The sequence below is a fragment of the Anopheles merus genome, chromosome 2L, assembly GCF_017562075.2.
Source record: "Anopheles merus strain MAF chromosome 2L, AmerM5.1, whole genome shotgun sequence".
NCBI classification, from domain to species: domain Eukaryota; kingdom Metazoa; phylum Arthropoda; class Insecta; order Diptera; family Culicidae; genus Anopheles; species Anopheles merus.
In genome coordinates this window covers 26,553,413-26,566,721 of record NC_054083.1, presented here as the reverse complement: position 1 = coordinate 26,566,721, position 13,309 = coordinate 26,553,413, and the positions used below count along the sequence as shown (strand labels likewise).

General features: G+C 44.1%; 2 protein-coding genes across 2 annotated transcripts; both read right to left on the bottom strand.

The window, feature by feature from the left end:
• Window positions 1-2,981: 2,981 nt before the first annotated feature.
• On the bottom strand, window positions 2,982-4,365 carry LOC121592295 (nephrocan-like). Its single transcript, XM_041913693.1, has one exon. It carries the CDS (start codon window positions 4,363-4,365, stop codon window positions 3,115-3,117), a length of 1,251 nt encoding a protein of 416 aa, XP_041769627.1. The 3' UTR covers window positions 2,982-3,114.
• Window positions 4,366-8,154: 3,789 nt separating this feature from the next.
• LOC121592580 (carboxypeptidase N subunit 2-like) lies at window positions 8,155-10,088 on the bottom strand. Its single transcript, XM_041914165.1, has 2 exons — window positions 9,999-10,088; window positions 8,155-9,917 (listed from the first exon to the last, which is right to left on the bottom strand). Exons 1-2 carry the CDS (start codon window positions 10,028-10,030, stop codon window positions 8,285-8,287), a joined length of 1,665 nt encoding a protein of 554 aa, XP_041770099.1. The 5' UTR covers window positions 10,031-10,088; the 3' UTR covers window positions 8,155-8,284.
• Window positions 10,089-13,309: the final 3,221 nt, after the last annotated feature.

The following is a 13,309-nucleotide window of genomic DNA, read 5'->3' as shown; positions in this document are numbered from 1 at the left end:
AATGAGCAGTTAAGTTGTGATTAACATTGAGCATGGTTTTTTTAGAAGCTGCCAAAGCATTTCACCGTCATCTGGGTGACCGGAAACTTGGGATGTGGTGTTCATGTTTAGACTTAAATATCTTTTACCAGAGAAATGATAGCCATTTCGTGTTTTCATGATGGAAAAACAATACAGAAAAAAGAAAAAAATGGATTCATTGTTGCAGGTGCACTCTTATTGGGCTGCTCACGAAACAGCACTTCGTCATGGCATGACCCGGTGAACAATAATTGTCCAGGATGCTTGGTCCCTGGTTACATATTTGTAGCGATCTGCAAAGCAATATCTAACAGATGAGCGAACTTGGTGTTCATTCTTCCGCTCCAACATCCAATGCCAGCTAGTATACATATACCTGATAACATCGTTGGGTATGATGAATAAAAAGGAAAGGGAAAAACTGTATCCTGAGATGTTTGTTATCAGTACAGAAATTCATCAAAAGTGCAATGTTTGATAGGTGCATGATAACCATCTTCTACGTGCCGGTGTTTCTTTCGGTTCGGTGTTCAAAACTACCTCGTCGTTTCGCAAACTACCCAAGTAGTGATGGGTTTCACTCTCGGCGGCTCTAAACGGACCGCAGCTGATATTGATTTAAGCTCCGGAGAAAACAGAACCCCCCAGTTCCACCTCGACTCCGATTCGTTCAGAGTCTTTTGGAGTTCGGAGATTGGCGTCGGAGTCGTGGCCGATCGATCTCGGAGTCGTAGACGACTTCTGCAATGTGTTTGTGATAAGGTATTACATTTTGTTTTTGTTTTTCTTTCTTCACTTTGCGTGTACATTGCACAAGCAGAGCTTTGATTGTAACACTGTTTCAAAAATACATCAGCAAAGTTTTATTAAAAATAAGTACGGTAAGTGTACCAATTATAGCTGTAATATGTCATCAAGATACCGATTTTACGCCTGTAAAAATAAGTGTTGGGTAAAATTTCAAACTTCTTCATGTTTTCTTGTAGCTTACAATGTGTAGAACACGAGATTATTTTTTATTTTCACTCAGTTTTTTATCAAAATACTAGAACATTTCAATTCAAAATTGCATCTCAAGGTATCAATTATGGCTATAGTGTTCTTAGCAATTCGCCATAGCTGTACCAATTGTGGTTGTAAGCCTAAACTCGTAGATATTTACACGAAAAATCAATTTGTGTCATTGTTTTAACTCAAATCAAGCTGTCGGATCGATCACTGATAAGTTCATTGCAGCTAAATTAGTAAAATAACACGATTAAGTAAGTAAAATTAACAGTTTCAAATCTCCGTTTTGTATCACTTCATTTGTATCATCATTTGTATTGATATCAACGCTCAACTAATCGCACGATTGATGAGGCTAATCCTAAAAAATCACTTTCGTACACTTTTCTGATTACACCGTGCTTAGGCACACACCTGACAATTATTCATATCACCTGGAAGCTATACCGAAGACAGCAACCGTTTAAGCGCTATACGAAGAAGAGCACAAATCAGGGTGGTCTGTTAGAATTTGTTTGAATGAAGAATAGTAGCCATAGCTAAACTATCTTCTGACCAAGATACTTCCGGTCAAGACTAGCACTAACTATCGCTCAGGGAAGAACAAGAGCGCATTTGGCAATAAGGCGACACGCGCGGCTTCAGATTTCGCTTTCTTCGTATGAAAGTCATTCAAGGCTGTATTATTTTGGTGAAACTGATTCGATTTCATTCTACTGATTATTCCACTGATTACTGATTCGAACACTTTACAAATGCATAAATGATGCTTAAAACACAGATTGCGAAAATAACCACGAGAAGCCCGATTTGTTCACTTGTAAACTACGCGCTACGACCAAAACGACAGTGTCAACAAAGCATCCATAGTATACTGCGATATTTGGTGCACCAAACGTTAGTTGTACCAATTATAGACTTACAGAAAAATGGCATATTTTCGATTAAATAATGGTAAATTTTGATAACCGGTCTCATGGTACAGTCGTCAACTCGTACGACTTAACAACATGCCCGTCAGGGGTTCAAGCCCCAAATGGACCGTGCCGCCATACGTACAACTGACTATCCTGCTATGGGGGGTTCAATAAGTCACTGAAAGCCAAGCTCACAAGTAGTGGTACAGGCAGGCCTTGACCGGCAACGGTTGTTTAGCCAAAGAAGAAGAAGAAGAAGAAATTTTGATAACAAGTCGTTAAATAACTAATATTTTGCACCAAAATGATGATTTTGAGATAATATTATGGTCAGGTGCTTGAAAATCACTAGTATCCTACAGTGCTACTCTTAGCAAAATGGTAAGAGATACCAAAAATCTTGGCAACACATTTTAAAAGGGTGATATTTAACAAAGGGAAGTGAGCAGCACGGAACTAATGAAGCACACATGTGTTAAAATGTTCATATTTGAAATGAAATATTCTTCCGTGCTTTTAGAATGCAAATAGACTGTTTTAGAGCGAAAATAGCGTTTGTTATAGCCATAATTGGTGCTATAGCAACATTTGGTACACTTACCCTATGTACATAATTTTGGCTATCTTTCATACCAATGCGACTTAGTGAATGTGGCGCTGTTGTTAAGAAATAGTGTTACAATGAGATAATGTCGACAGTTAAATTTGGAAGATTGCAACTGTACGATGATGTTCGACTACGAATAGCGCCGATATTGGCCTACTTCAACTCGTGACGACATCGACTTCCGGACGATTGTGTCTCCGGAGACTTTTCCGACTAGCGCCGTATTTAAACCGACTTTTGAGCAACTGTTCCAGCACCTGTGGTGGAAATTATGGTATACCTAAACTGCCCCAGCAATTGATGTAATAATTTTTTCATATACTAATTATGCTGCAATTATGCTACTTTATTTTACAGTTGCTTGTCATAGAAAATAAATTAAATAAATAAATGTTCAATGTTCCCTTCTTAACATAATCACTTTCCTAATTACCCTCGCACACAGACCAGAGGAAATAAATTAACGCTTCGACATATTCATACTCTTAGCACAGAACATACTTGCTCCGAAATCATACCTGCTCCCATCCCCCTCTCCACCATTTGTACACTAAACCAACCTCACTTTTCGTTCCCTGCCTCCTCCTCATAGTCCTCGAACGAAGCAGCAGCGTCATTACCTTCCGGATGCTCGCCCGAGTCCTGCCCATCCACCGTTTCCTCTGTCCCGCTCGGCGCTACCACCGGCTCAGCTGGCCGCGAAATGTTCGCCATCAGCTCGCCGAGCCGGCTGCCGAGTCGCTCCAAATCTCGCCGCAGCATATCGTTTTCCGCCCGCAGCTCGCGCACCTCCTGCTGGAAGTGCGTCTCGTGCCGGATGCCCATCTCGATCAGGTACCGCATGTCGACCACGTCCGTCTCGTCCGAGCAGCATACGCGATGGACGGCCCGCTCCGCCCGGCAGTCGCCGTGCCGGATGATGATGCCCCGATCGCGCAGCTGCTTCCCGAGCGCCGCCAAATGCCCGCAGCCCCACCGGTTGTCGTCGATGACGATGCTGCGGATGGACGGCATCACCGTGCGCACCTGGTCCGCCTCCATGTAGTACAGCCGGTTGCCGTGCAGCCACAGATGCTCCAGCTTCGGAAAGGTCCGGAACATGCGCACGTGCACGTACGTGAGCGCATTGTTCGACAGGTCGAGCCGGCGCAGCTCGGCCAGCGGTCGCTTCAGCCCGTTGCTGATCCGGCTCATGCCGATCCGCTCGAGGTCGAGCTTCCACAGCCGCTCCATCCGGCCGAACTGACCGAAGTCCACATTGCCGAGCAGCGGATTGTTCTCCAGCACGAGCACCTCGAGCGCGGGCAGATTGGTCAGGTTGGCGAGCCCCTGCAGCCGGTTGCCGTCCAGGTACAGCTCGCGCAAGCTGTTCGACGCATTCCCATCTAGCTGCACGCTCGCGATCCGATTGCCCCCGGCGTACACCTTCTCGAGCAGGCGGGTAATCTTGAGCGACTCGAGCGAGCATCGCCGCACGTACAGCTCCCGGATGTCGTCAAAGTTCTTGAACAGCGACGGAGGCACCTGCGGGAACTTGGAGTTGGCGAACGCGACCCGCCGATAGTCGAGGCTGCTGGCCAGAAAGTCGGCCCCCTTCACGTCACTGCCGAGGTACACGTCGTTAAACACGCAGAAGTTGTCCGTTCGCGGCCGGTACATGCTGTCGAACAGGTGGAACTTTTCGTAGTTACAGATCACTATCTCGCCGCGGGCCATCTCGAGGGACAGTTTCGCACCGAACACGAGCAGCACCAGCGGCACCCACCGGTGCAGCACGCCCGATCGCCATTGGTCCACCAAGTACGGCTGCATCGCTTCACTCGGTTCGCGCGCGTCTGCTCGGCTGAAGCACGGGCATGTTACTGGGTGGGTAGCAGTTGCCCACGGGTCGATCCGGTGGCCCCGGCGAGCCACCCAGCACTGTCACCCAGTGTGGGAAGGGAAGCTGGCCAGCTGGCCAGCACTGTCCAGTGGGGAAAAAAAGCGAAAGCGCGCCGCGCTCAAACCGCTCGAAAGTGGCGTGACTTTTTTGTCGTCTCCCACGGTTTGATGTGATTTACATCATCGCGCCTTTCGCTGGCGGAGCGTGCAGAAATAGGGGAAAGGACAGCGGATCGGGTGGCGTGGTAACACAGGCCAGGTTCAAGTCCAAGTACACCAATTGTGTGTTAGCAGCCAGATGACGAGAGTATAAACTGAGCGAGTAAAGGGGTGCAATTTAGACATTGTTTAGGTTCTGCAGCATTGTTTGGGCTTTTTGTAGTTCTTGCCAAGAAGATAGCAATTGAGGTAAGGTGCTGCAATTGGTACTATTTTCTCTTTTAGGGAAATTTTAGAGCTGATTGGCTTGCAATTCACTTTTCTCTTTTATGAACGTGTGTTCTTGTGTGTGCCTATTTTGGTATTAAACCATTCCGTTGAGTTGCTGTTTTGCTTACCTTAGTATATTCCATTGAATCACTCACCGATCGGCTTGTTAGACCGTTTCATTGATTGAAGCTTTTAAAATTTTGTTTTAAGACATCTAATGGGTCACATCCACAAACTACGTAACATAGAAATATAAATATTTCGTAAAAAGTATTTGTTATTCTTTTCCAATCATATCAAAATAATCAAAAAATCAAATAATCTCTCAAAAAAATAATCAAAAAATAAAAATATCTTTGATCTTTCTTTAATCCTTTTGCCTTTTCGCAACTTATGTATTTGAAATTCTTATGCCTATATTTATGACTTTGAGTTTGTTTAGGAGTTCTGATTACTTTGTAACACTTTCTTGACTCTTTTTTTTTAAAGGAAGTACATGTGCCGTGAATTGAACTTTTCGGATCTCGTTTTGGAAACGTTTATTTAGAATCCAAAAGGAAGTTTCAGTATGCTTGTTCAAAAAGGGTGCCTGCTTTTGAGACCCATTCTCGTCACATGAAATTCACTTCCCGTAAGCAAGTGTCCATGTGTCGCTGTCTTTCATTTATTTTGTCTTTCAAATATCCTGAGGATTCAACAAAAGTGCGATTGATCTTTTTATATTTTATTTCAGAATATACTTGAAATATTTATTTTAAACCGACAAACAATCGTAGACCTTGATAACACAATGTATTAAAAAAATCTTTTGAAAATAAACAATATTATGGTTGCTTTTATGAACGAAATTGAATCTGTGTAATGGAGTGGAAGTGGAGTTGATGCTGAAACACCACTCCTTCCCTTTGAAGCGTAGAGCGGAATTTGAACGTAACCAAGTGTATATGGAAAAAATGCTTGGTGACACTCTTGCCCCTATGGCACACATGCCCCAAGTTCCGCTAGTACCATCCTGTGCGCGTTACGCAATTTATGGATGGACGTCGTAGATCATCAATCAGAGCTGAGCGCAAACGGTGGTCCGAGCCGGTACTTGCCTGTCTTCGTCTCACCGTACCGGCGCACTGGCTCGAGCGTCACTAACTGGATCGGTAACGGAGATTCGATACACCGGCCTCGCTTGCGCTACCGTGGTGGGGCGAAAGAGAAAGATCGGGTCCCCCTGTCACCGGTACACGTCATACGTATTGACACTTTCACTGGCTTATTTAATAATTAATGTACGGAAGGTATAGCCCAAAAGAGCTAACTACGGAAGTGTACACGCTTCTTTCTTTCTTTGATGAACTGGCGGAAGCACACAAACATCCACTTGCACAGAGATGCATGATCGAGATAAGCTGCCTTACTGTGCTGGAGGCGTTTGGCAAAAAGGGAAATATTTGGGAACAAACACGAGTGTGGTAATGGGCATTGCGGAGAATATAACTTATGAAATGAGACACATGATCGCATGTTGCGATGAAATACGTTCCGTTTTTTCCTGCTCACGTCTTCCGTTCCTGGTAGTATTTTTGTATTAAACGATACAAACTATCGAATATCTGATTTACTTGAGCAATAATCAAAATTAAGCAAAAAAAGCTCATGTTAACAATTGTGCTTGTTGTGCATCACGCTTGTTGAGCTTCACTAACTAATGCTTGCCGTGCTTCACGTTAACGTTTATCTTGAAAAACAAGAGCATTGACAGTGCGATTTGACAGCAAGGTCTTGGATTAATGCAAGAAATATTCAACGAAACTTGTGAAGTCTCTTCCAACCTTCTATAACACCGATAAAATTTCCGTTTGTTTGGATTCGGCCGCCAAATGGTAATTTTGAAATCGAGCTGGCATAGGTTATATACAGAAATATTTTTGCAGAAATGAGATGGATACTGTTTCGAAGCGGACTTCTCGACACTTGATCGTTCAAGCGATCATAGAAAACTTTAGGAGGTTTTCCTTACTGGAAACGCTGGAGTTTAGAGGTCTTAGCTTGGGTAGGGAGGCATAACTAAACTCTTTAAATGAAAAGTCGAGATAAGATGAAGCAAGGGCATAGTTCTATACAATGCAGTCCAAACGAATCTGACTTGCCATGGTCGGAGTTGGTTTTATTTAAACTCAAAAGATATTATGAGTTTTTTTTTTAATTGAAGGTTATTGACATAGGGTGCAATTTATAAAGTGTATCGGTGTGAGGAGTTTGTCGTTATGTGCGACTGCTGCGTTTTTATTGTTTTGATATGCGCTATGTTGCTATGCGTTCTCAAATCACCTTCTATCCTGCAGTAACGCCTGCTCTGCTATGCATTTTGTGCGTTTTGGTTGTTTGCAATAAGTGTGGCACAAATGTTGCTGTATGAACGGTGTGGCCTGAACTCTTCCTTTTGTATGATCTGATTTGCTGAGTGTGTTACAACGAATGTGTTGCAATAGTTTCCGAAATGTGTTACAATGTATCTAAACATTAATGTGTGTATTTTAAAAGGTTCTATATAGCAGCCAAGCTACAACGGTATTAATTTTCATGCGGACCAAGCCCATCATTACTAGAGGAGAGTGTTGCATATCGAGTTTGAAATAAAAAAGCTTTATATGTAGAAGTTAACAAGGAAATCGTTAATCGAATGAGTCATTTAGCCGACCTTTTGGACATTTAGATACATTATAGCCGTAAAATATTGCAATCCTTTCTGGCGGAAACTTGTGTAGTAAATGTCTATTTTGTCTAGTGAGTCATGTAATTAATTGGATATTAGGTATCGCACAAGATATGTATTATAAATTGTTGGTAGGGTTATGTGTAACAAATGAAAAATATCGATTTAAGTTGTTTTTATTAAATATTCATTTAAAATTTAAATAATTTCAAGGATTGATCTCAACGAAATTACTATGATTGAAGACTCTTTGAACAAGAGCTTCAATTAAAGTTTTTAATAGCCAAATTAAAAATGACCATAATCTTTTACACCAATTAGACTATGAGCCAGACCATTGTTTCGATTCCTTTTCTTAGGACCCCTCGAGATCTCAGGATCCCATGCGGCCGCTTAGTTTGTGTACTGCTCAATCCGCCTCTGACCACACATATGCACAGGAATGATTTTTGCACGTAGAGTGTCAGGTGCATTTGAATCTTAAGCGAGTGTTTCAAGCGGGATATAATCATTATATTTTATCGAATATTTTAATTCAAAATTGGTTGAATTCAAGAAAATCAGTGAGAACAAATAAATTCAAAGTCCTTTTATTTCATAACCACTTTCAAAACAATAATCTTGATCCATCTTTGTACTGAATTAAGAAAAACGACGAATCTTCTGTGTTTGCCGAAGGAGAAGCATCTCCAAGTATGGTGCAGTCGAACCGCCCTAGTTGGATCTGTGTTTGCTGAGCTTTGCGAGTAATTGCTTTATTTTTTGACGCTTCAGCAACGTCTCCTGTCTCAACAGAATCTGCATTGTATTCTTATTATCCAACTGCTTCACGAGTGCAATGTTTTTCTGTTCCAGGTGCTCCGTTTCCTTCTGCTTAGCATCAGCCTCCGTACGGCGTGCCTGCGTTTCACGCAACTTAAACGCGTGCCGGTCCTTCAGATGGGTGAACACTTTATTTAGATTATCGCTCGGGCGCGCTAGTTCATCCTTGGACAGGCGGAACCGTCGCAGATTGGTATCGATCTCGGCGTGTAGCCCCTGCAGCAGCTGCTCCTGTTGTATCTGCTCGTTGGTTAGCTGCTGCACCTCAGCTCTCAGCTCGTTGACTTCGGCGTCGAGTTGTTCGTTACTCTCCAGTGACACAACACGCTGCTGTGTGATGAAGTGGACCAGACTCTGCACGCTGTTGATGGCATCTGTGGCACTGCAGGGTTCTTTTTTACGCTGTTTTTCCACCACGCTCGTCATGGCGATGTACTGTAATAGCCGGTTCAGATACGGGTTGTCACTTTCTTTGCAGCAGAGACCGTGCTCAAGGTAATAGTCAATCTTGCAGTGCTGGTCAACATCGTCTATCACAGGTCGGGCTACTGTTCTGAAAAGTGCACGTAAACTGTTACAATCCCAGTCATTATGCGATAGTGTAAGAGTATTTAGCGTATGATGGCTGCTAAGCTTAAGCGTCACGATGGAGTTGTGGTCGAGATAAAGGTACTGAAGCTTATCAAACTGCGCCTGATTAAGTTCCACCCACATCAAATGGTTGTGCGACAGATCGAGCACTTTGAGCGTTGGTATGGCTCGGCCGTAAAGGTCGAGCGCTACAAGGCGGTTGTTGGAGACGTACAAACGCTCCAAACGCTGCATGGTGACAAAGTGGTGGATCGTTATTTTCTCCAACTGGTTGTAGGAAAGATCCACGTCAACCAGTCCGGGATAGTTCAGCAGCCAGGCAGTGTCAGTCAAGTTGTTGTGTTGGAGCTTCAGAATGGCCAACTCTACGTTGACGGGCCCGCGTATGACGTTGATGCTATTGTGCGATGCGTCTAGCTCTTTGACCGCGATCGGTATGGCAAGCGTTGAGAGCAGGTTGTAACTGACGTTGACGTGGAAGAGACTGGGAATGAGAGAAAGGTCAACATGCGTAAGCCTGTTGCTGGACAGTTGCAGATATTGAAGCGCTGTAGTCGCTTGGAAAGTGTCGTCTTCGATGCGCTCCAGGTTGTTGTTTGACATCGACAGCACGCTGAGCTTGGGTGTGTTGTGGAAGATTCCGCGTGGCAGGCTGGATAAATCGTTCCGTTCCAGCACAAGCACCGTGAGCGATGGGACGTTCTGAAACACATACGGTGGCAAATATCGAATCGCATTGAATCCCATGTACAGCTCCTGAATTGTGTGCGTGTAAGCGAACGCGTTCGTATCGACCTCCTCTATCTGCAGGCCGTTCAGATTGAGCAGCTCAACTTGGCGGAAGGAGGCGAGTAAAGCACTCAAAGTGGAAGGAGTCAAGTGAAGACTCTGGTAGGATAGCTTTCCTCCGTAGGTACTGGCTAAAAATAGCATACTGCAATACAGTAACCAAAAACAAAGAGACACTCTGTAAGCGATATGAAATAAAGCCTAATTGTTTGATGCTGAGCGATACCTGATTAGAGATACGGCGCGTAACCAGCACATTGTGGCACTCAAAACAGGAAAACTGTGTTCCTTCTTCGACTGATGGATTGAAACTGTGCAATGACACCTACGGTAAAACTTGCTCAGCCGACTGAAAGAAGAATTCGTTTCGGAAATACCCAGTGATAATGGCGTCGTGAATATGAAAACAAATGTTATGATTGAGTAAATTCACTATCATAGTACTTATCGGCGTTTGAGTTAACCTCAGTCGGATGTGTTTTAGAGGGCAAAAATCAACAGTAATATTTGGGGTCAAACAGTTTAGTCGCTAGCAAGAAACATTAAGAAAATGAATATAATTATAAAAAAAAAATTGTTAATATAAGTATGACCATGCAACCATACAATGGCTGAAACATTTCACGCTAAAATGTATGCCCCCAAATGTATGTAGGTATCAGGTATCAGTATCAGCAATGAGCATCAGGCAAGCTACCACAGATATGTTCAACATTTTCGGTTGTAATTATCACGTAATTTTCATGACATTTTGCAGCACTGCACGTCTCGACCATCATTTTAATGGTTCTTAAACAAACATGGAATGCGGGTGTGATTCTTCATTTGAATCAGCCTCCTAACGCAAACTATCCTGATTTTCAGTTTTCTGCGCATGGCGCCAAAACGTTAGTTGGCGGTATAGTTTCTAAGTGATCTGAAGTGTTGGGTAGTGCTCGTGTATAAGACCATTGAGATTGTTAGTTGGGTACTACTCGCATCCGAAAGCAACTGAATTGTTCTTCACGACTCTGTCTGAGAGCGTCTGTTATCCATGTTAGGAGCGGCTTGCCTCTTCCCGAAAGGTTACTCTGTCTTCTCCCGTCTTGGATCGCTGCAGGATTCTAAAAAACCAGTGAACGTAGGCCCTTCGACGAGACTGGAGGTTTGGAGGAGAGTCATCGCAAGCCACATCCCCAAAAACACCACAGTGATGAACAGTTAACAAATAGAAGAACCGTATCGGACCAATCGATTTAGACCCCCGCTAGGAGAAAGAACTCACAATTGGAAGCTGTACCCGTATCCTGTAGGATCAGGACTGGGCCGGTGGCTTCGAGATATTAGCAGGAGGTGCGCTGGGAAGGCGCAATGGTGCGCCAGTACTGTAGCAACCGCCCGATCTACACCAGTGCATTTTTAATGTGCACAGTCCGCATCTTGAGAGTACTGTTGCCGAAAAAGAGTTTTTGATTTACGCAGCTGGAGAGTGAGTACGACTGCTGTCCAAAACATGATGTAAAGATTGCCATCGGAAACCTTAATGCTTAGGTATGACATTGGAAGATGTATAAACCAATGATTGGAAGCTTCAGCGCCTCCAGAGTTATACATTTTATCTCCTCCAAGCACATCTGCAGCACCTTATTCCAGCATGCACCTCGCTTCACCTACACGTGAAGATCGCCACAACAGACAAATCGACCACGTTATGATTGACAGAAAGCACTGTTCGGATATTAGCGACGTCAAAACCTTTAATGGCTCAAACGTTGACTCGGACCCTTTCCTGGTCATGGTAAAGATCTGCCAGAATTTCTCCATGGTTAACAACCACGGAAGGGTACGCGACAGTTCTCGGGAAAGCGCTTCCGGCAGACAAAAACATCGATGCGACGACCTATGCAGATCACTGGCGTATGGTGGAACGAGTCATCAGCACTGCAGCCTCACAGAAGATCGGCCACATGCTACGTGGAGAACGTAAGGAATGGTTCGACGAACAGTATAAGTGAGCACTATCCGAGAAAAATGCAGCGCATGGGCGGCTGAAACCCGTCAGAACGTCGAGAAGTACAGAAGACTGAGAAAACAGCAAATAAGCTGCTGGGGCAACATTCCCAGTCGAGGGCAGCGATAGCAATGGTGCAGATGACCATGTGCCTCCGCCATTTCTGGATGGTCAAGTGGCTAGTGTCATCAAGCAGCTTAAGAGCAGTATGTTTACTAGCAGTGATGAACTGGTGGCTGCGCTCTTCAAAATGGGACCAGAGAGGCTTTCTGTCAAAATGCACCAGCTGATCGCGGGAATTTGGGAGCAGAAAGAATTACCGGAGAATTAGATGCGCGTGAAGGGCGATTCAGGGCAAAGTCGATTCAAGGTGGCCTACGACACCATAGTCCGGAATGAGCTATGGAACATCATGCAGCTGTACCACTTTTATGGGAAGTTGATCCGGCTGTTATCGATAGACCATGAACGGCGTGCAGGGCATGGTGAGAGTGTCGAACTTGATTTCGGAATCGTTCGAATCTCACAGGGGTCTGCGGCAAGAGTCCATCTCCTGTCTGCTCTTTAACATCGCTCTGGAAGGTGTCATTCGAGGCGCGGGGCTAGACCATGACATCCGTGGCACGATCCTCTACCGGTCTCTCCAATTTCTTGGCTTCGCGGATGACATCGACATCATCGGCAGGACAACAGCGAAGGTGCGTGAGGCGTACACCTGACTCAAACGCGAAGCAGCAAGAATTTGATTGATAATCAATGCGACCAAGACGAAGTACCTGTTTGTCGGTCAGACTCAGAACATCTGGGAAGCAGTGTATTAGTTGACGGCGACAAGGCTTGAACCCATGACGGGTATGTTGTTAAGTCGTATGAGTTGACGACTGTTTCACTGTTCATATAAACAAATGGGGTTTTCAGCACACATTATTTGTTTATATAGCCTGATACAACAACTAAATACTTTTTATTATTCATACTTTGTATTCGCATTTTATATTACATTACCTCCAAATCGTTCTGCAATATGAGTACAACTTTAAATGTTATAATAATCATTTGTGTAGCTAAAAGAAGCAAAATTAATTACACACAGTATAACAAATATTAAACATTGCACCATTATAATAAATGCTACACCATTTTTCGTTTCGCTCACGCGTATCGAGGCGTAGCGCGATGAATATTCTTGCGAGCATGTAGAAGTGCGCAGGCAACACAAACTGTGTGCGAGAAAGAGTGAACAATCATCTTTCATGCAGCAAACAACAGCCGGACCACGATACGTGATTTGCAAAAGAACGGAACGCACGAACGATAGCACCTTGCTAACAATATTGAAGCGGCAAAGAACGAAATGGAATGAACGGAACGGAATGGAATGAACGAAAAGAACGGAACAGAACGGAACGGTCTACTAAGGGAATGGAACTTTTCCGGAATAGCCAACACTAGTCGCAATATCTCGTCGACCGGGGGGTGTGGCTGGCGATTTGTGGGTGGTTCCGCATCGAGTGCCTAATTTCACAAACGATCTTTGTTCTTGGGTG